General features: G+C 36.0%; 1 protein-coding gene and 1 long non-coding RNA gene across 2 annotated transcripts in view; one reads left to right on the forward strand and one right to left on the reverse strand.

Annotated features, from left to right (window-relative positions):
• Positions 1-23,998, forward strand: part of LOC103047026 (phospholipid phosphatase 3) — a 27,033-nt gene continuing 3,035 nt past the window's right edge. Inside the window, exons 1-4 of the mRNA XM_007236430.4 lie at positions 1-325; positions 13,073-13,230; positions 22,458-22,738; positions 23,929-23,986. Of these exons, the coding sequence (XP_007236492.1) occupies positions 190-325; positions 13,073-13,230; positions 22,458-22,738; positions 23,929-23,986 (633 nt within the window). The 5' untranslated portion in view covers positions 1-189. The remainder of the gene's footprint in view (positions 326-13,072; positions 13,231-22,457; positions 22,739-23,928; positions 23,987-23,998) is intronic.
• The window catches only part of LOC125803935 (uncharacterized), a 14,101-nt gene continuing 9,065 nt past the window's right edge, over positions 18,963-23,998 (reverse strand). Inside the window, exon 3 of the long non-coding RNA XR_007440423.1 lies at positions 18,963-20,917. This is a non-coding gene — a long non-coding RNA (uncharacterized LOC125803935). The remainder of the gene's footprint in view (positions 20,918-23,998) is intronic.

Here is a 23,998-nt window from a genome sequence, read left to right on the forward strand (position 1 = left end):
GAGCAGAGTTTGGGGGTCTACCAGCTGCAGACTGCAGTAGAGTTGAGTTAGTTGAGTTGTAGAGTCTTTGTTGAAGAGATCTGTTGGGTTTTGGAGATCTGATCCCCTGATCCTCCACTGATTTACTGCAGAATTTACTCTAATCAGATCTTACCCAGGTCCTCCAGCTTCAGGAGCTCAGCCGGGTAAATGCAGCGCTTACTGGGGGAGAAGGTGATGGCGGTGGACACCAGGAACGGAGGCTCAGCCCTCACCCCCACAGAGGGAAAAGACAACAGCCAGAGGAAGGTGCTCATCTTCCTGGATCTCTTCTGCCTCTTCCTCGGTGAGTCTCTCTGTGTCCTTATTCTGCTCTTTATTAAATGCAAAAATTGCGTGGCTGCTGTTCATCAACTTTTATTCGATTTTTATTCGTTTTTTTAGAAAGTTTTAAAGCATTTTAACAAAAGTAAAATCATTTTTTTGTGCAATTCCCTATAATTATTTTTTATGGCGGTTTTCAAATGGAAATCAATTAACTAAGATTGTTTTACTGTCTATTATGCTAATAATACTCGAGTAATCCTGACGATTAATCGAGTCCAGCAAATTAGCTTTCATTACGTAACGTTTATATACTTTAAAGGTGGTGTGTGTGTGTTACCTGTATATATATATATATATAAAGCTCTGGGGAAAAAATTAGACCACTTAAATTTCTTAATCAGTTTCTCTGATTTTGCTATTTATAGGTTTGTGTTTGAGTAAAATGAACATTGTTGTTTTATTCTATAAACTACAGACAACATTTCTCCCAAATTCCTAATAAAAATATTGTCATTTAGAGCATTTATTTTCAGAAAATGAGAAATGGCTGAAATAAAAAAAAAATTGGAGGAATAACCCTGGTTATTAATCACAGTTTTTTTCGTGCATCTTGGCATCATGTTCTCCTCCACCAGTCTTACACACTGCTTTTGGATAACTTTATGCTGCTTTACTCCTGGTGCAAAAATTCAAGCAGTTCAGTTTGGTGGTTTGATGGCTTGTGGTCATCCATCTTCCTCTTGATTATATTCTAGAGTTTTTTTTTTATTTTGTAAAATCAAAGAAACTCATCATTTTTAAGCGTTCTTGGCAGTTTTGTGGATTTTTGTTGATTTTTATAGTGTCATATAATTTCTTCTGAAATAGACAAAAGTATAATGTGATATAAAATGGTCCTATTGTACAGCCCTAGTGTACATTAGGCTTTTTCTTGTAAGTGAACAAAGCAGAATTATTTAAAATATTTATTTATTATGAAGTATCATCAGATTCAGTTTAATTAATTAATATTGTTTTTTGGAAAATTTCTCCAATTGCTATTTTGTTCTTAATTCCTGATTGATTATGTGTATTTTATTTGATTATTAGTGTTATATAGTCAGTGCGATTGCCCCTCTTCTTCAAGGTTTAGGATTGGAAAGTGAATCATGGAAAGGGATTAATTCATATTTATTTAGAAATTAAATGTATTTAAATTAAATATAGTAGATTTTTCTATATTTTTTATTTGTTTGTGTTGGTTTAGCTCCTCAGTTCTGTTGCTCACACCTCTCCTCTCAGTTCTCAGAGATTATTTTCTCCTTTGTGAGGAGATCCACAGTAAATCTACAGGAGAATTAAGCTCTGTCTTCTTAATTTGCATATAAAAGGAGCCTGAAGAGCCGGGAGCTCTTCCCTTTATCTGAACTGATGGTGTTCATTCAGAGCTTCCTCACTGTTTTTAAAATCATTACCTTTAGTCTTTTTAGACCATGGGTCATATTATCTTACCAAAAAAAAAAAAACTTATTTTTGTTATCTTATCTTATCTTAGTTTTTCACTTTTTGAGATCTACTTCCATGATGAATGGGCCAATAGAAATTCTGCAAAATTACTTGGAATAAATCCTTTTACATTGACTTCCACTGAAAATGTAGAAGTTTTTTTCCTTCTATCATATAAAGCTTTGTAGTTGCTGTATTTTTTATACGAATAGATTCAGACCGATATATTTGTTCTGATTAGATTTTGAACACATGGGTCCAGGAGTTCTCCTGAGGTCATCTTTCCTATTGGCTATCGTTCAGCCTCGTCATAAGAGGAATTAGATGATGGCGAGTGACAGCTAATCATACGGATTACATAACTAGGTGTATCTGTAGAGAAGGAGCTGCAGGACCAGTCCTGGAAGCTCATACCCAGGTACACTATGTGGGTTCTTTGGGTTTGAGGCTCTCCCAACTTTTGGGTGCATTCCTACTGAATTGTTCTGCTTTTCTATGCTAAAACATTCTAAATCCAATTGAGTTCAGTTGAAATGCAGCTTGAGTTTAAAATGATTTTTTTAGGTGGTTTATTTTGTGCTGTGCAGAACATGGGTCATGTCATATTTAACTGTCTTGCAAAAACCTAGTATCTCCCTCCACTTTTGACATTTTTCACTTTTTGACATAATGCATATCTTTACATTGTATCAGATTTCTATGATAAATGGGCCAATAGAAATACTCCAAAATTACTTAAATGATAAAATCCATCAGTCATTCTTTGTAGCATCCTTGGCAGTTTTGTGCATTTCTGTGTTTTTTTTTTAGATTTTCATATCATATCTTCTACGATGGTCAAATAATATATATTGTGATATAAAATGGCCCTATTGTACAGCACTAGTGTACTTTAGGCCTTTTTCTAGTGTAAGTGCACAAAGCAGCTGAAGTTAAAATATGTGTTATTTATTATGAAGTATCATCAGATTCAGTTCAATGAATTAATGTTTTTTGATGAGCAAAACTGTAAAACTGGCAAATTACTCAAATTGTAATCTTGATTCCTGATTTCTGTTTGTCACGTCTGTCGTCTCCGGTTCAGCCCGGGAAGCATGAGTGCATTCCTTCAACACAAACATCCAATCAGCCAATCAGCCTGCAGGATGATTTACCGCTGCTAGCATAGCGGCTTAGCACGGCCTGCTGTACTGAGGTCAGCAGGAGAACAGAGGTTATTAATTATGATTATGAGGATAAACAGCAGCACGTCAGATGGTGTAATTTGTGTATTTCTGGCGGTTTAATCTGAAACTCGGGTGCAGTTCTGAGTTCCAGGAGAGATTTAGTGGATTTTGCTGCATTCCCGATCCCGCTCTGACGCAACCAGAAACTCAGCTGACTTTATTGTTTAAAGGAGAAGAAAAGCGTCCAAAAAAGGCTTTTTTTCATATAATACGCATGTTTTGAATAGTGCTGGGTATAATACATTGTGTATTCAAGCACACTAGTTATACTGGGTTTGTACAATAATATTGATTTGTGCTTTCAGACATACTGATTTGTAGCAGATACTTCTTTTTTCTTAAAATAATTTTTTTATATAAAATTGTTTTTTTTTTTTTTTTTTTTTTTTTACTTAATAATCAAAGAGCTTATTCTAATATCTAATAATATGAACATAACATCAATCATAAACATATCTGACCATGCCAATGAAGCATTAGCACACATTGTGTCACTTGAATGATTGTATTGTTTTTAATCATATTTAACCCATTAAAAATGTCGTAAGTGTAGATAATACATAACATGAACCGCAGTAAAATGACACAAACCCTTCACTTGATAAAAAGTCAATAAAATCTAAATTATGTCACTTTATCATCATATTTTGACAATTGCAGATTCATTTTAATGTCCTGAGTAGTATTTTATACTAAACTTTTAAAGGCTTTCCTTAATATTATTTTAGGCTTTGGTTTATTTAATTGGTTGAGTAAAAAAAAAGCCTAAAATGATATACAGGTCTGGAAAAAAATAAGAGATCACTCAAGTTTCTGAATCAGTTTTTCTAATTTTTGCTATTTATAGGTGTATATTTGAGTAAAGTGAACATTTCTCCCAAATTCCAAATAAAAATATTGTCATTTAGAGCATTTATTTGCAGAAAATGAGAAATGGCTGAAATAACAAAAAAAAAGATGCAAAGAACAACAACAAGTTCATATTCATAAAGAAAAAACTGCATCCAAACATTTAAAAAGTGAATCCAGTTTTTGAGCTGTAAATTTTAACTTTTACATGATGATTTCACGGCCTAAACTGTGAATCAAAATGTTTAAAACTACATTTTTAAAGTTTTGAACAGTGAATTCATCTTTTAAACACTTTAATAAAACCTTCAAACACTAAAGAAAAAATGTCAACGGTGAATTCAACCATTTAAACAGTGGGTTCAGCTTTTAAACACTAACCACAACTATTTGAACACTAAATTAAAATTAAAATTTCTTAACACCAAATTTGACCATTTGAATATTGGAGGGCTTTTTTATGGAGAGTTCAGAAATCAACATTTGGTGGAATAATCCTGGTGGTTTTTAATCACAGTTTTCATGCATCTTGGCATCATGTTCTCCTCCACCAGTCTTACACACTGCTTTTGGATAACTTTATGCTGCTTTACTCCTGGTGCAAAAAATCAAGCAGTTCAGTTTGGTGGTTTGATGGCTTGTGATCATCCATCATCCTCTTGATTATATTCCAGAGGTTTTTAATTCAGTAAAATCTAAGAAACTCATAATTTTAAGTGTTTTCTTAGTTTTTTTTCCAGAGCTGAATTTTATATTTCTTTAATATTCTCAGCTCAGTCTGTTCCCTGCTGTCGTGGAGAAGAGAAGCGGAGTAGAAATGATTGTGTATAAACGCTCGGCTGATGGAGGGCTGTAATTACTCCCGTCCTTCCTCCACTTCCGCCGTGCGGTCACTCCCATCTCACCACATCAGCGGCCGGCCTCACACTGCCCGCCTGCAGCCGAGCGATCACTGCGGCCGGTTAAAACACACTGCGGCCAGGGCAGGGTTAGCCCACGAACACACCATACACTATAAACAAGAAAATAACTCAAATAACTCATCTTCTCTGCGTTATATAATACACTTAATATTAAAATCACTGCAGCTGCTTTAGGAAAAAGAGATTTTTAAAAAGACCAGACCAACTTAATTATCACCTTCTATAATCCTGAGCCTGAGTTATAATCTCACCACCCACAGCGTCTCAGAGTAATAACAGGCCGCCGCCCACCAGGGTTAATTAGACAACCTGATCATTAGAAGGACAGTAAGGAATCTGGGAGGTCAGTGCAGAGAAAACATGTTAAAAATACTGATAGACTAAAATACTGATAGTCATGTCCCATGACTTTTGCCACATCCAGTGAAAGCTAAAAAACACTGCACTGACCTTTGGGACATTTGTGTGGGGTCTTCTGTGGAGCCATTTATCTGTTGATTGATAGACAGACAGAAACACAGATAGATAGATATGTCCTCCTCCCTCTTCCGGCTCCACTGGGAAGAGAGAGGAAGTCTGGGAGTCTGATGGCCCTCGGGACAAAGGATCTCCTGAGTCTGTCTGTAGAGCAGCTCCGTTTTTAAATGTTCTGCATTGTAGATTAAAGTCATCCAAACTACGAAGTGAATCATATTAATTTTAGTAGTTTAGGAGTTATTTTATAAGCGAAAAAAGTGTTAAACAAACCAGATGATACATGTTTTATATTTTATATACAGTTTTTCAAAGTAGCACTTCTTCGCTTAGATAAAATAAAATGACTTGGTCAAGTAATGAAAGTCAGTGAATATTTGAAAGAATCTTCAAGTGCAGTATTTGCAAAGACCATCAAAACATTATGATGGAACTGGCCCTCATCAGGACCACAGCAGGAAAGAAGAGCAGAAGTGCCCTGTGTTGCACAGAATTAGAATTTTCAGAGTTACCAGCATCAGACACAGTTAATTGCAGTAAAAGTAATTAGACAGCAGTGTTTTATATATATAGTCTGTATTGATTAGAGAAGTGTTGATAGTGTAATTGGAAGCTGTTTACTGAGGGGTGTGTTTAAAATTAAAACCTCTGCAGGTCTAAATGCTGATAATCAGCTTAGTAGCCACACTTGCTGCAGTACTGCTTATTCTGCAGCAGATTACCGGAGCTGCTCTGCCCACTCTACACTACTGTAACTGCTCATCAGTGTGAAACACAGTGTAGAGATGAAGATACCACCCAACCACAGCTTCTGTAGCCAACTGTAGCCAGCGATAATTCAACTGTAACTGTTAAAACTGAGATATGGATCTCATTATTGACATTATTGATGAATGCCAATAATTTGACCATTCTAAAACAGATGAACCCTTTCAGACTGAATTATCTACAGTGGTTAAACAGAGCTGAGAATGCTGTTTTCTCTCTGATGATATGGTTTTGTGACAGGCCTACTAACAGCATGATAAAGTGAAACTTAAAGGAGAACTCTGGTGTTAAATATTCTTTTGTTGTAGTAAAACATGATAAAAAGTTCTTATGTTTGATGAACAGCACACCTCCGTTCTCCCACAGCGTTCAGAGATCCAGAAATTTTAAAACTTCGTCTAAACACCCTTCGGACTGGGTGATAAGTGGCATAATTTGCCCTGATAAATCGATTTTTCCACCGTTATCCAGCTCAAAGTAGCTCCACACCTCCTTGCTAGAATCCGGAGAGCTCTGACATTTAAAACGAGGCATTAATAACTTAAAAAGTGCACAAGAAGCTTATTAAAAAACACTGTTTACATCCTATAATGCTACATTCAGCTCTGAGCGCTGGCATTACTATGTAGTAGTCTACATAGACTACTTTGAACCTGGATAACGGTGGAAAAGTGATTTATCAGGGTAAATTATACCTAATGTATCGCCCAGTCTGAAGGGTGTTTGGGACAAATTGTTAAAATGTCTGTATCTCTGAACGCTGTGGGAGAACAGAGGTGTGCTATTCATCAAAGGTAAGAACTTTTTATCATGTTTTACTACAACAAAAGTCCATTTAACGTGGATGAGAGGCCAAAACACAGATAAAAACTTTATCCAGATACATGTGGATTGGGCCTAAAGCAAGCTTTATTATCTCAAGCCTTGATTAAGCCCATCTGTTTGTTTAGTTACTGCTTTCAGAACATGTTAATTCTAATGGTTTAGTCTGGATGTGAATCCTGTAGGAAGGCAGATGGATCTCCAGTAAGGAGAACCCTGAATTCTCAGTGCTGGTGCTGCAGTACATACAGTACCACTGCTCTCTCCATGCTGTAGTGTTTTCCCAGTTCCACCGCGCCCAGTTCCAGCTGTGTTATGCAGAGGAAATTCCTAAATATGCAGGGCAGGAGTTCTCCATCAGCAGGGCTGAGAATCGGTGGTCTTAAACATCTGGGGGTCCGGACCGGCTTTACAGAACCATCACATCCTGATCCGGGGCTGAAGAGCGAGGTGTTAAATTACAGCTTTTTATTTAGAGTAACCGAGATACACAGCTTTCATTACAGACCATTTTCAGTCTAGACAGAAGGAACACAAGCTCAGCCCAGACCGCAGCGTCCAGACCACCTCGTCCTGCACACACAGCCCTCAACACATGTACACACACTTATCCCTCCCGCCGAGGGGGACTGGAAAATCTGTGTGTGTCAATTACTGACCAGCAACCTGTATAACAGCAGCCTCTGAGTCCCGGGTGGAGAGGAAACGACGCCCCAAACCTGACCTTCTGAATAAATCTGATGTTTATTATAGTCTGTTCACACTATCTCTTTAACTTAACCCATATCTGACATTCTCACGCTTCACGTAAAGTTTCGGTTTCATTCTCAGAGGTTTTTAAAAACAGCCTCGTTACTCCTATTTCATTTCAGCTCGTTTTTTTATTCCAGCTTCTCATCGTTCAATAAAACCCCTATCCAGATAAATCTCTCCATCCAGATAGAGTGAATCTGATTGTGATTGGATGTAGAGAAGTATAAACACATACCAATCTGACTCCCTATTGGTTTATACTGTGATCCATCCACACCTGCACACACTGCGAAAGCACTAAGAGACACAGACACAGGTAGTAAATTAACCCAAAACCTACCTTTATTAGGAAAAATGTCCTCAATCAACACCCATACAAACATAGTAACGGCCCAGTGTGGCTCTAGTTGCTTAACTTTAGTGTCTTAGGTTCATGTTGCCTCAGCCTTCTATTCACCATCAGCGTATCTCTCAATTGAAGGCCTTTATGCCGGTTCAACGCAGGCCAGCTTGGGCAGACCGGGGTTCGTAAAAAAAAAAAAATTAGGTGCCTAAACAGAAATGGAAAGTTTGTTGTCTTTAAAAGGGTTAATTCCTTTGTTATGTTATTATGTTATCATTTTATTAGTGCCAAATTAGTGGTCTAAAAATGTCACCAATATCGTTTATCGCAATCATTTCTGGGACAAAATATCGTTCTGAAAACATTTGTTATCGTGACAGGCCTATTTACAATGAGCATATATGCAGCTGAAACACTAGGAAACAGCCTAGTGCATCCTAAATTATATTATCAACATTAACATTTTAATTTTTTAACATTATATTCATGGCTTTTAGAAAAATGTGTTTTTATATTTTAAGAAGTTTTGAAAGCAGTACTTTTTTAAAACACTTTTACTTAAACAGTAAAAAGCTTTAGTTGATTCTTCTACAACTTCTACAGAAGTATTTTATTAAACACTAGTATCTAAAATATACTTTTACTTACAGAGTAATGAATAGAGATACTTTTCACTACTTTGTTCATTTTTGCCGAAATCGCAGGAGCTATACAGTGTTTTAGTAGAAGCTTTTATTTGTCATTTTTCTGAAACGCTGCACTGAAGTGTTCTTAACTTTTGATAAAAACGTGTTTCAGCAGGTTCTGAGTCTTTCTGACTGAACAGCTGAGATTTGAGTCCAAAGTTCGATATGTGTTTATTCACAGCATGTTTCTAAGCTAAATCCAGAGGCAGGGCTGTAATACCGGGAGGTGGGAGAAAAGCCAGAAAGCAGACTGTAGTGAAAATCTGGATTAAAGAGAACTGAGGGCCTGCTTTGAGGTTGTTTATTGGTTTATTGCAAAATTAGTAAAAAAAAAAAAAAAAAAAAGAACTGACTGAAATTTTTTTTTTTTATTATTATTATTATTTACACGGCCAATTATCCAACCCACTCATTAGGACTCCCCCTATCACTAGTGATGCCCCAACACACCAGGAGGGTGAAGACTAACACACGCTTCCTCTGATACATGTGAAGTCAGCCACCACTTCTTTTCGAGCTGCTGCTGATGCAGCATTGCCGATCAGCATCACAGCGCTAACGCTCGGAGGAAAGCGCAGCGACTCGGTTCTGATACATCAGCTCACAGATGCCCTGTGCTGCAGACATCACCATAGGAGTGATGTGGGGAGAGAGCGCCATCTACTGTACCCACCCGGAGGGATCAGGGCCAATTTTGCTCCCTCTGAGCGCCGGCAGCTTGATGGCAAAGCTGCATAAGCAAGGGTTCGAACCTGCGACCTCCTGCTCATAGTGGCAGCGCTTTAGACCGCTGGACCACTCGGCGCCCTAAAAATGTAAAACTAATTTAATTTAATTTAATTTAATTTTGTTTTCTTCAATTATGCAGTAAATACATCACTACACATTTTACGGTGTCTGAGGCTGGTAACTCTAATTAACTTATCCTGTACAACAGAGGGAACTCTTGCTCTTTCTTTTCCTGGTAAGGCCCTGATGAGTGCCAGTTTCATCCTTCACATTTTTGAGGGTCTTTGCAGTGACTGCACTTGAGGATACTTTCAAAGTAACCATCATTTCTTTATCATAACTATCTTTAATTTTTAGAACAACCATTTTTAACTGCTTTCATCTTTCCATGACAAACTCCATTACTAATTATTCTATCAATATGTAGTGCAATGTCGTTCCTTACCTCATTAACAGGTAATGCATCAATTAGGATAATTCACTCGTTTATCATTAAAAAATGACATGTTCAGGCCAACATATAAAGCACAATAGTTTTATATAACATTGAATAATAACATTGCAATTTTGTTTTAGCTTTAGTTTTTATATTATTGTTGGTTAAACTAATTAAGGCAAACAGAAGAAGTTTCATACTAAAACATACTTTTAAATATTTTTCCTAGATCTTTCCTAGATCACAGTTTAAAACGGCTAAGTTTCACCCGTAACAAAAAAAGAGGGTTAAAATAAAACTTTGGCTTAAAATAAATGACTAAATAAATAAAGAGAACTGTTTTTAGACTTTGAATGGTTGCATTAATTAAATCTAAACAGTTTCACTTTTACTTTTAGATGGATTTTCCTGTATATCATGTCTTTCCAGTACATCATGCCTCTTGGTGAATTGGTTGGAAATTACCAAGTTTTGCTTTGATTCAGGAAAATAATCACACTGTTTACTTTAATCATGAGGAAACTTTTATCTTGTTTTTTTTTTTATTATTTAAAGTTCAAAGCTCCGTTTCTATGATCTTTCTTGTAAATATATAATAGGTTACAGGACGCTTGCACAATGTTCCAGTTTACAGTTCCTGTAAACATCCTGAGTTTTAGGTGATAAATGGGACTGAAATCATCTTTAAAGCTGTATTTTTTTATTTATCTAAAGACAGTAACTCATCCCGGGGAGAGTCAGTGTTCTGTTTCTCTGCTCTGGAACTTTATCCTGTTATCTCCCATCATCCTGGACAGAGTTTAGCGTTCAGAGTCTGTTTATTTAAGATCTGCTCTTTATCTCCAGTCAGAACAGATTACTGATATTCAGAGTGTTTCAGTAAAAACCCTACAAGAACTCAGTACAGTAAACACTCTGAGATTATTTATAACCCTGTGTTTGCTCACATGGAACAAACAGAAAAATAAAATTAACAGTGGAGAATATTAAAAGAAGTATATGTACTTTCATGATTAGGTAATACTTCTACACTAAAATATCTATATTTTTTCACTGTACTGTATTCATAACCCTAAATTGTTCATATGGATATTGACAAATAAATACATTAAATATATTGTATGTTAACATCAGTCCACATTTCAATTCAATTTTTTAAAATTAAATTCTATTTGTATAGCGCTTTTTACAACTGAAGTTCTCACAAAGCAGCTTTACAAAGAAAGAAAAAAAAATATCCTAATATCTGTACATCCCCAGCTCGATATGCTGGTAACTGCACTATGTAACTTTGGTGAAACTGTACATCCTGTGAGTTATATTAGTGTAAAATCCTGTAATATTACTCTACCACCTCAGTCCACATGATTCTCTCACTTTTAGATGCTGCTTTTGTATCTTTCAGCTTGTCCAGAAATGCATGTGTACAGCATTAAAATTAAAGTAGCATATATGTTTAAGTGCGATTCAAAGCACAATTACACTTGTATTTGTACTTGTTTTGTATAATGCAGCTTTAAGCCTTTAGTTAAAAACAAAGACAAAGTGTTTTTACCCACCGTTAAAAGAAATCTATGGTTTGTGCTGCTTTACAATGTTATGAAATGTATATAAAATATAAAAAAATATAAAATTCTGCAAAAGGCTTTTAATTTGATACGACTGGTACTGGTGTATTACATTCAATTAAAGCCAAAGTAAAGATCAGGTTCAAGTTCAGGTAAGAAAATAAGGTGAAAATAAATGATGGGATTTTTTTGCTCAGTGTGAGTAGATTCCCTGAATAATCCATACTGATTTTTGGGTAGCTTTCCTCTTTTAGCTATTTAAATTAGACCAACTAATGGAGCATACAGCTGTGGGGGCTATTTCTGATAAAAATGTCTAATTAATCAGTTTCTTCTGATATGACCCATTCCTTCATCCTAGTGTTTTGTTCTGCATCTCTCAGCTTGTCCAGAAATGCATGTGTACAGCATGTGTAAGTGCGGTTCAAAGCACAATTACACTTGTATTAGTACTTGTTTTGTATAATGATGCTTTAAGTTTTTAGTTAAAAACAAAGACAGTGTTTTTACCAACCGCTAAAAAAATCTATTGTTTGTGCTGCTTTACAATTCTATGAAATGCCATAAAAGTGCCTGTATACAATTCTGCAAAATGCTTTTAATTTGAAGCGACATGGGTTGGCTTATTACATTCAGTTAAAGCCAAAGTAAGGATCATGTTTAGGTTCAGGTGAGAGAATAAGGTGAAAATAAATTATGGGATTTTTTTTGGTCAGTGTGAGCAGATTCCCTGAAAAATCCATAATGAGTTTTGAGTAGTGTTTTGTCCTGCATCTCTCAGCTTGTCCAGAAATGCATGTTTTCAGCATGTTTAAGTGCGGTTCAAAGCACAATTACACTTGTACTTGTTTTGTATAATGATGCTTTAAGCTTTTAGTTAAAAACAAAGACAAAGTGTTTTTACCCACCGCCAAAAAAAGCTATTGATTGTGCTGCTTTACAATTTTATGAAATGCCATAAAAGTGCATGTATAAAATTCTGCAAACGGCTTTTAATTTGAAGCGACCGGTACTGGTGTATTACATTCAGTTAAAGCCAAAGTAAGGATCATGTTTAGGTTCAGGTGAGAGAATAAGGTGAAAATAAATGATGGGATTTTATTGCTTGTCAGCTGTGGGAGGTATTTTTGATAAAAACTATAAAAATAAGCAAAATATGTAAAATGTCTGTGCTGAAAAGTTGTTTAAAATGGAAGTAACACACCTGTTCCATGTATACAGTAGTTTATCTGTCTAATTTTGAGTCTAACTTATTCTATTTTTTCTGATACGACCCAATAACTCATCTTGGTGTTTTTTTTTGTTTGTTTTGTAGTCCTTTATATCACTTGTGTTAATGCAAGTATTTGTCTACTATAAGTCTTAGTCTGAACTTGGCAATCACTCAAATGTTATTGTTTTAAAATGTTATTAAAGTAATTAGGTAAGTACTGCTTTGTACTGCTATAGCCTGTAATAGTCGCCATACTGTCCCTATGTTTTCTATAGTAAATTGTAATCTGTAATAATGATCATATGAATAATATGCACATTAAGATAAGTATGATAAAAATGCTTTAATTATTGAGTAAATATTTATAATAGCTCAGTGATAATCTGTTGTGATTATATTTGAGTCTGTCAGCTGTAATTGCACACAGATGATCTACTGAATTCATGGTTCAGACTCATACTGAAGCTGTGTCCTGTCTCTCCGTCCTGCAGCCGGTCTTCCGTTCCTGATCATCGAGTCGAGCGCGGTCCGGCCGTACCGCCGAGGCTTTTACTGCAGCGACGAGTCCATAAAATACCCGGCTAAAAACAGAGAGACCATCAGCGACGGGGTTCTGTCTGCCGCAGGGACTCTCATCGTCGTCCTCTCTGTAAGTTCATTCTTTATATTAATGCTAAAAATAGAAATAATATGCAATGAGATGCAAAACGTTATGGTATACACCGACATTTTAACTATTTATTAAATAACAGTATTTACAACTTTACAATGCCTTAACTAGTGCCTATATTAATATTAAGTTGAGACTTCATTATTACTTAACTATTTTATTATGTATATTAATGTCATAAGTTCTGTTCATTGGTCCTTTATTCCAGGGGTGTCCAAACTTTTTTTTGTTGGGGGCCAGAAGGAGAAATATATTTGAAGTCACGGGCCACAGACTCTGTAATAAAACAAATAATGAAATATACCACTTTAAATAATACATTTTCCTGATTATTTCATTTACACACCATTTTACTTGACTTACTATCTTTATCTTTGACAGTGTTGTGTAAACTAAGATTTTTCAAATTTATGTTTCATTTCATGATGTCTCCTAATATTAAACTCCTTAACTACGGCAACTTTTAGACTCAGTTTTTCTGCGCTAGTAATGCGCACTCTCTCCGCTTTTAGACTCTTTGGCCCGTTTTTCTGCGCTAGAAATGCGCACCCTCTCCGCTTTTAGACTCGTTGGCTCGTTTTTCTGCGCTAGAAATGCGCACCCTCTCCACTTTTAGACTCTTTGGCTCGCTTTTCTGCGCTAGAAATGCGCACCCTCTCCACTTTTAGACTCTTTGGCCCGTTTTTCTGCGCTAGAAATGCTCACTCTCTCCTCTTTTAGACTCTTTGGCCCGTTTTTCTGCTCTAGAAATGCGCACCCTCTCCGCTTTTAGACTCTTTGGCTCGTTTTTCTGTGCTAGAAATGCGCACCCTCTCCACTTTTAGACTCTTTGGCTCGTTTTTCTGCGCTAGAATTGCGCACCCTCTCCACTTTTAGACTCTTTGGCCTGTTTTTCTGCGCTAGAAATGCGCACTCTCTCCTCTTTTAGACTCTTTGGCCCGTTTTTCTGCGCTAGAATTGCGCACCCTCTCCACTTTTAGACTCTTTGGCCCGTTTTTCTGCGCTAGAAATGCACACTCTCTCCGCTTTTAGACTCTTTTGCCCCGTTTTTCTGCGCTAGAAATGCTCACTCTCTCCACTTTTAGACTCTTTGGCCCGTTTTTCTGCGCTAGAAATGCACACTCTCTCCGCTTTTAGACTCTTTGGCCCGGTTTTCTGCGCTAGAAATGCACACTCTCTCCGCTTTTAGACTCTTTTGCCCCGTTTTTCTGCTCTAGAAATGCGCACTCTCTCCGCTTTTAGACTCTTTGGCCCGTTTCTGACACCTAGCGTTCAAACTTTGAATCTCACATTATAAAAACCTGCTTAACTCCGGGCCAACTTTCATTCTATTTCTAAAATACCTCACGGGCCGCTCCAAAAAAGGAAACGGGCCGCAAATGGCCCGCCGGACGTAGTTTGGACACCCCTGCTTTAGTCAATCAATCAACCTTTATTTAAACTCATAGTACATTAAGGGTGGCCCACATTTAAAATTTGTCCAAGCCAATACACAGGAAAGGGATTGTCAATGAAAGTATAAGTAAATAAAAAGACTCAGCATTTTAATAATATATACAAGATATTTTAAAATAAGACATAAAACAAATGTGATAAAATAAGAATTTGAAGGAATCATAAAATCATGGGTATGAAATCAAAGGTAACAAAAAATATAAGAACACAACAACATAAATAAATAAAAACTAAGATTATAAAACAGTAAAATAATAATAACGATAAGCAATAACTAAAAACAATACAAGAAGAGAAAAAAACAAAAACTATAAATAAAAGACGAAAGATTAAAGACAGCTTGTCAAAAGGATAGCAACATACCAGATTGTAAGCGCACAAAAGGGTTCATACGCAAGATATCCAAAAATAATAATAATAATAATAATAATAATAATAACAACAAAATGGGTCGGTAACAAAGAAGCAAAACACAAAAGAAACGTAGGAAGGTAGAAAAGCTAGGAAACTACATTAAACACCAGGCAAGGAATAACAGAAGACAGGGGGTATATATACAGGTGAGAGCAGGTGTGAGCAATCAAGAAGCTCGGTGAGCCATAACGCCGAAGTGTCACGTGATCATCAGGAATGTCCGGGAGTTCTGGGGCAGGGGCATGCTGGGATATGGAATATAATTATATTGTTCATACAGTAAACAATGATGTGTACTGTACGGTTCAGTAGTAATGAATCTTAATGTTGCTTAAAATGGCATTATTATACTGTTGTTTTATTATTATTATTAATTGTATACAATTTTAAGTCTTAAATATGACAGTAATATCATTTATCGCAGTTATTTCTGAGAGATTGCATCGTCCAAACAAAAATAGGCATTGTGACAGGCCCAGTAATTGCATTATTATGCTGTGCTTACATATTATTATAATTGTTGTATCTTATCTTACTCATAATATGGTCTTATTATTAAAATAATATCATTTATCACAATTATTTCAGCAGCAAAATATTGTCTAAACAGAAATAGCAAATGTGACGGGTCCATTTATTGCATTATTATTCTTCTATATTGTTCTTTCAGAGGCACAATATGGTCTTAATATCACAATAATATAGTTTATCCTCATTTTTTCTGCAGCAATATATCAGTCAAACTACAGTAGTTATCGAGACAGGCCCACACTTCAATAAATACATAGACCCTACTGTATTCACACAGTTAATCCCTTAACTTTTTCTGACCTGAATTACGTTCAATTACTTACAAATTATGAGTTTCTGTGATTTTAACAAATTAAAAATCTCTGGAATATAATCAAGAGGAAGATGGACGATCACAAGCCATAGAAACCAAACTGAACTGCTTGAATTTTTTTGCACCAGGAGTAAAGCAGCATAAAGTTATCCAAAAGCAGTGTGTAAGACTGGTGGAGGAGAACATGATGCCAAGATGCATGAAAAAAAACTGTGATTAAAAACCAACCAGGGTTATTCCACCAAATATTGATTTCTGAACTCTTAAAACTTTATGAATATGAACTTGTTTTTTCTTTGCATTATTTGAGGTCTTGTTATTTCAGCCATTTCTCATTTTAGCCATTTGTTGGAGAAGCAGCCAAAAGGGTCTCAGTAGAGGTGAAAACAGCAGGTAAATCCTCAGTGTTGTAGCTGAATCCTCTGTTCTCCACTGTTTTTATTCAGTACATGCTAACGGCTGCTGGTGTGAAGCTCGTTAGCATGTAGCCCCACACTTTACCAGACAGCAGGAAATGCTTAATTACTGTTTACTCACAAACACACAATTAAACACACAGTTAATCTGAAATGCTCAGAATGCTGAATAAGGAGCTCTGTAGAGGCTTTAAAGGTGCTGAAGACTGCATTTATAGAGTATTTTAAGCTCTTTATGGTATAAATAGTGAGTATTGTGACCTTGGTTAGGAGTTAAAATAATAAAATAATAGTAAACTATAGTCATAATCCACATTTTCTATAAACCCACAGGATCTACAAACACTAACCAGCACAAACACACCCATCTGTTTTAAAAAAACATCGATTAATTTAGTTCGGAAATACAGTTAGCATCGCCAGTTAGCCGTTAGCCATTGCAGCTAATCCACTACGCTACCTGTCAAAATAAAAGTCTCCTGCACAACCAGTGCACAAAACAAAGTCTAAAGCCCTGTATTTAATATTTAACGTATTTTTAAAATTTAATAAAAATAAAAATATTTAATTTGAAAGGGAACTATTGTGTGTTTGTATATAAAGTGTGTGAAAAAAAATGACTTTTAAATGCATTTACATTAAATGCACTGGTGTGTATACTCTTCAAAGGGCTGTGTGGTCTGTTTCAGCCTCATTATGTAACCATAATCATAGTACTAAAAATATCGGTATTTGTATCAGTATGGGCAGTTTTATATCAGTTTTATATCGGAATCAGGGCTGAAAAAAAAGTGTATCGTCCCATCGCTAGGTACAATATCATAAAACTACAGGGCCATCTCAAAAAGTTAGAACCTTGAAAAGTTATTTTATTTCAGTAATTCAGTTCATAATGTGAATCTCATATATTATATAGATGTATTAAACACACAGAGTGATCTATTTTAAGTGTTTATTTATTTTATTGTTAAAGATTATGGCTTACAGCCAAAAAAAACAAAAATCAGTATCTCAGAAAATTTGAATATTATATAAAAGCAATTGGTACTTTTGACAGTGTGGTGAGTCATGTCTGTCATCTGCTGGTGTTGATCCACTGTGTTTTATTATCAAGTCTAAAGTCAGTACAGTTTTGTTTTCCCACAAAATCTTACAGCGCTTCATGCTTCCCTCTGCTACTGATAACTTTTATAGAGATGTGGATTTCATTTTCCAGCAGGATTTGGCACACTGCCCACACTGCTAAAAGAACCATTTGGTCTTATATAATATTCTAATTTTCTGAGACACTGATTTTTGGGTTTTTATTGGCTGCAAGCTTCATAATCATCAACAATAAAATAAATAAACGCTTAAAATAGATCACTCTGTGTGTTTAATATATGAGTTTCACATTTTGAACTGAAATTACTGAATCAAAGTAACTTTTCAGAGATATTTTTTTTTTAGATGGCTCTGTAGATCTGGTCTTCACTATTAGAACTCTGAGGAATGCAGAGATGTTTTAGTTTCTCTCTAATGTTTCTTTTGGTAGTTGAGTTGGATTGACCCTGAGTCATAAACACTGTCTCATCTGGGACTCTTTCTCAGAGAGTTGTTTTTTTCCAAACCAGACGTTCTCATTTCCTTTAACTGGGGGGAGTGGGGGGGAATAGGGGGGTGGGGGAGAGTGTGCTGGATGGTGGTGAGTTTACTGGTGGAGGATTTTGCTGGCAGAAACCCGTACAAACCAAAAACACACAGACAGGATTTCAGCAGAAGATACCCAGAGGAAAAGGAAGAGTTAGAAACTGTACTGTTGAATATATGCTGATTGTAAATTAATGTATTTTAGTAGAATGTAGAGCTGGGCGATTAATTGATTTTATCGATTAATTCGAATTTACAGTTAAGGACGATCGATTTTCTCTGAGTTTTAATTTTCACCACAGATGCGCCCCTGAGCTTAGCCCCGCCCCTCTCTCCCGCGCAGTCAGCCAGTCACCTCATTCACCACGTAGCCTGTCACTCACCTTCTCCACAGTGTCTCCCTCTTTGTAAAAAGCTATTCAACAATTTGTCTATAATAGGTTTGAAAATAAAGAAAACTTAAGAAAGCTAAAAAAAAAAAAAAAAAATTTAAAAAATTGCTCTTATAATAACATTTAACAATACGACAAAAAACTGATTCATGTAATTTACGTAAAAAATAAAGTTTTTTGAGACGTGACTGCCTATTTAAAAAGCAACAGATGTTCATTTGTAACATTTCTAACATATTTAGGGTGTTTTTTACTCACTTTTTTCTCTCACACAATGTTAATCCTTTACAGCTTCAAAAACATGTATTATACAAAGTAGGCGATGACATAATTTAGCGTCTTTTAGGAGATTTTAGTAGGCGAAAAAATCGATTTAAATCGAAAATCGGATTTAAAAAAAAAATTAAGATTTTTTTTTTTGGGCCATCGCCCAGCTCTAGTAGAATGAAAACATATTAAAGAAGTTAAGTGGGGGGGGGGGGGGGGGGGATGGAGAGATTTATCTGGATAGGGGTTTTATTGAACGATGAGAAGCCGAGATGAAAACAAGCTGAAATGAAATAGGAGTAACAAGGCTATTTTTATTAAAATGTAAGGAGTAGAAAGTTCAGATAATTGTGTCAAAATGTAAAATAATTACTCCAGTAACAACATTTCTACTTAAGTAAGATGACAAAGTATTTGTACTTCATTACTCAACACCTCTGCCATGCTTATGTTTCTTCCCTGCATCGAGCAGCACTTTAGGGGCTGTAGAAAAATACCAGACAAAAAGTTTAATGAATAAAAATGGGACCTTGTGATTTCAAACCAAGTTTCACGTCAAGAGGTCACATTTGGAGAAACCTAAATTGATTTATTCATTATTCATTTTGTTCCATATTTTTCTACGGTCCCTAAAGTATCAGTACTCAGTGCTGGAAACACCTTTATAAAATCACATAAATGTGGAATATTTTAATACTTAAATACTAAAATATTAGCAAAGATCAAAAAGTCTGTTTTCAATAGTTTGTTGTTTATCAATGTTTGAACATTTGAATATGTTACTCAGTCACATTTTGGTAAAGTTAAACAGATTTATTCATTACTCATTTTGTCCCTTACTTTAGGGACCATAGTAAAATGTCACTCAGCGCTGGTAACGCTATATAAAACCATATAAATGTGAATTTTAGTCAAACTAAAATACTATTGCTTAAATACTAAAAATAACAGTAGCTATAGTTTGTTGTTTATCATCGTTTAAACATTAGAACATGTTACTAGGTCACATTTTGGTAAAGTTAAATAGATTTGTTATACATTATTCATTTTGTTCAATATTTTTCTACGCTCCCTAAGGTGCTTCTCAGCATTGTAGACACTTGAGTCAAGTAAACTACAATACTAAATACTTAAACACTAAAACTGTATTATAGAAAAGATGGTAGCTATACATCTTCTATGAGTTTCTTTGATTTTATCAAATTGAAAACCTCTGGAATATAATCAAGAGGACGATGGATGATCACAAGCCATCAAACCACCAAACTGAACTACTTAAATTTTTGCACCAGGAGTAAAGCAGCATAAAGTTATCCAAAAGCAGTGTGTAAGACTGGTGGAGGAGAAAAGGCCAAGATGCATGAAAACAGTGATTAAAAACCAGGTTTATTCCACCAAATATTGATTTCTGAACTCTTAAAACTTTATGAATATGAACTTGTTTTCTTTGCATTATTTGAGCATTATTTTGTTGTTTCAGACATTTTTCATTTTCTGCAAATAAATGCTCTAAATAACAATATTTTCATTTATAATTGGGAAGAAATGTTGTCCGTAGTTTATAGAATTAAACAACATGTTCATTTTACTCAAACATAAACATTTAAATAGCAAATAATGGTCTTATATATTTTCCCCAGAGCTGTATACAATGTTCTGAGAACATCCAGAGAACTTGACAGATTGAACACTCAATGAAGATTGATAATAAAGTTGTCCAGCTGGCTGAAAAAGTCCACTTTACTAAAAATCCCCCCGAATCCAGGATCAGACCCCCCTTATATCCACACAGCAGCTTTGATCAGAGGGTAATACACAACCTCCTCAGCTCTCAGCGAAGCTCCAGACTTCAAACCTGAGGCTCTAAACCAAACAGCAGCCGAGCAGCATGAGCCCCGACGGCTGGCTCAGCACTTCTCTTTATTGGTACCAGCCATGAGCCCCTCTGCCCCTCAGATCCCCCACCCCCCCACAGCTCTTGCACGCACATTTCTGGGGGAGGAGTGTAAGGAGGGTGTAGGATGGGGGGAGGTGGAGGTTGAACACATGGGATGAATTAACGCTGCCCTCCATCACGCCGCTCTGAGCTGCTCTGAGATCTGAGCTGCTAAAATTCCAGAGGTGACGTCCAGATGTGGAGAGGAGGACCAGGCTGAGGACTGTGTGTTTAGCGATGAAGAGAAACGCCACTCAAACAGACAGAGGACAATAACAGCAGGAGGAGACGTCAGTCAGGAACGTGGCGCACTCTGGAAAAAATAAAGAGAGCCCTTCAGTTTCTGAATCAGTTGCTCTGATTTTGCTATTTATAGGTGTATTAATGAGTAAAATGAACATTGTTGTTTTATTCTATAAACTACAGACAACATTTCTCCCAAATTCCAAATAAAAATATTGTCATTTACAGCATTTATTTGCAGAAAATGAGAAATGTCTGAAACAACAAAAAGATGCAGAGCTTTCAGACCTCAAATAATGCAAAGAAAACAAATTCATATTCATATTCAAGTTCAGAAATCAATATTTGGTGGAATAACCCTGGTTTTTAATCACAGTTTTCATGCATCTTGGCATCATGTTCTTCTTCTCCACCAGTCTTACACACTGCTTTTGGATAACTTTATGCTGCTTTACTCCTGGTGCAAAAATTCAAGCAGTTCAGTTTGGTTTGATGGTTTGTGATCATCCACCTTCCTCTTGATTATATTCCAGAGGTTTTCAATTTGGTAAAACTATTACCATTCCTAATCCATAACTTTTAATATATTGTCGGCCCAACCTTTCTAACTATAACAGCTTCAGCTCTTCCTGCTTTTGGGAAGGCTTTCCACAAGGTTTAGGAGTGTGTTTATGGCAGTTTTGACCATTTTCCCAGAAGCTCATTTGTAAAGACAGACACTGATATCCATGAGCGGCCCTGATTTCCGTTCACGCAATTGGATTGGGGACATCCCTATTTATGAACCTTGCTTTGTGCACTGTTTTGCAGTAATCATGTGTCACGTGTGAACAGATAGGGGCTGTCAACAAACTGTTCCCACAAAGTGAAGAGCGTGAAATTATCTAAAATGTCTTGGCGCCACTGGAAAATTTAGAGACTGGTACTGTACTTACATTTTATAAAGTAAATAGATATTAACTTTTATAGTTACATAACATTAAAGACTGTCCTGTTTTCTAATTTTACAACATATTTTACACAAAGTGCTGATGATGCAGCTATACTGTACATTGAATGGCTTGTGACGTTGACAAAAATATTGCTAAGCTGTCCTTAGAACAGCTTTTAGTACCATATGGTGCAGATCTGTCACTCAGGCTGATTAGGACGTGATGGAGTTGGCCTCACTCGCCCCCAACTAAAAATAAAAATGTATCTGATTGGATTTGATTCTTAGGTCAGTGCAAATTTGGAAAAAAATATATAAATAAATGCATTAAGCTATTAGTAATCAGATAGCATGGGTTTTTAGACACTTTAAACACCTATCTTCATTTTTGTCGATTTTTAGTTTACGACATAATTTGAACAGGCAAACTGTCCCTTACACTGTGCCAAAATTTCTTGATGAACAGACCAATAGAAACTCTTCAAAATGACCTGAAATAAACTCTTTTTACATTGACTTCCATTAAAAGTTTACAAGGTTTTTTCTCTCCCCTGTAAAGTTGCTGTTTTTTTCATCGGACAGTGAAGATATGTACAATTGACCCATTTTTCCATTTGTAGTTTATTCCAAACTACAGTTTAACTCTGGTTCTCTCTCGTTCTTCTCTTCTTCCCCACAGATCACGATAGGCGAGAGCTACAGGATCCACTACCTGCACGAGGGCTCCAACGCGTTCGTGAGGAACCCGTACCTGTCCGCTCTCTACAAGCAGGTGGGCGTGTTCATCTTCGGCTGCGCAGTCAGCCAGTCCTTCACCGACATCGCCAAAGTCTCGGTGGGCCGTCTGCGACCTCACTTCCTGGACGTCTGCAGGCCGGACTTCTCCACCATCAACTGCTCGCTGGGCTACATCACCGACTACATGTGCACAGGAGACGACAGCAGGGTGCAGGAGGCTCGGTATGACCTGAACACTGTTACACGCCAATATGGCCTAAACTTAATAATCATAATATTCCAGTTTAAAGACACACCTTATATTCAATGTTATTTCATTATTCAAAATGTTCCGCATTGTAGATTAATACTAAACTCATGCAGACTATACATACAGAAAAATATATATTGAATTATTTAGTAAAGCCAGAATGCATTTTATATTTCAGATTCTTCAAAGTTGCTCTTATTGCTTAGATTAGACAGTTTTGCACATCTTGGCTTTAGATTTTCTCAGTCAGCTTTATGACGTAGAGTCACCTGGAATTTCAAGAACTTTGAAAGTATGCTCAAGTGCAATTACAGCAAAGACCATCAAACATTTTATGATGATGAAACTGGCTCTGATCAGGACCGTCCCAAGAAAGGAGGAGCAAGAGTTTTCCAGCCTCAAAAAATGCAGGTTTACAGATAAAATAAGATTTATTTTGGTTTGTTTAACACAAATTTATTACATGATTCTTTATTTGTTTCTTCATATTCTGGATGACTTTAGTGTTAATTTACAATGTAGGAAAACAAACAAAAAAAGAAAAATAGAATGAGAAAGTGTTATATGGTTTTATTTAGTATAAATATATCTGCAACTTACCAAGACAAAATAAATAATAACAAAAAATAGTCACAATACTAAAGTGCCTGCACAAAAAAAAAAAAAATTTGAACAATTTTACCAAAAATACCCTTAAAGCTTCACAGTTAAAAACAAAATAAATACAAAATAAACTGCTTACTGTAAAAATAAACTTACAAAATAAACAATCAAAAATATCAACATGAATGTTATGAATATTGAATGTTATAAATTAAAGTTGGCAGCCTAATCAACCCACTGACAGCAGTGTGTTTAGTACAGGCAGAGCTGCAGGTGTGGTTATGTAAGGATATTAGGGCGAGGCTGTGTTATGTAGGTTAATGCTCGTGAGGAAACTGATGGATGTGCATCGCTGCACCTGTGAGGATTATATCTGCAGTCTCCATTCATTACCATAAGCTGTGATCAGATCTGATCATCACACACAGTGGTATATACAGTAGCACCATCTCTGTCCTTTTAAAAAAAGCAGAAAAACATTTTACTGACCAAATTATGATAAAAAAATATTAGTGTTTGACTGAATATATAATTAAATCTGCTTTGTCTCTCTTTACAGGAAGTCCTTTTTCTCAGGCCACGCCTCTTTCTCCATGTACACCATGCTCTATCTGGCTGTAAGTATCCAC

Source organism: Astyanax mexicanus, chromosome 8, assembly GCF_023375975.1.
Source record: "Astyanax mexicanus isolate ESR-SI-001 chromosome 8, AstMex3_surface, whole genome shotgun sequence".
Lineage (NCBI taxonomy): Eukaryota > Metazoa > Chordata > Actinopteri > Characiformes > Acestrorhamphidae > Astyanax > Astyanax mexicanus.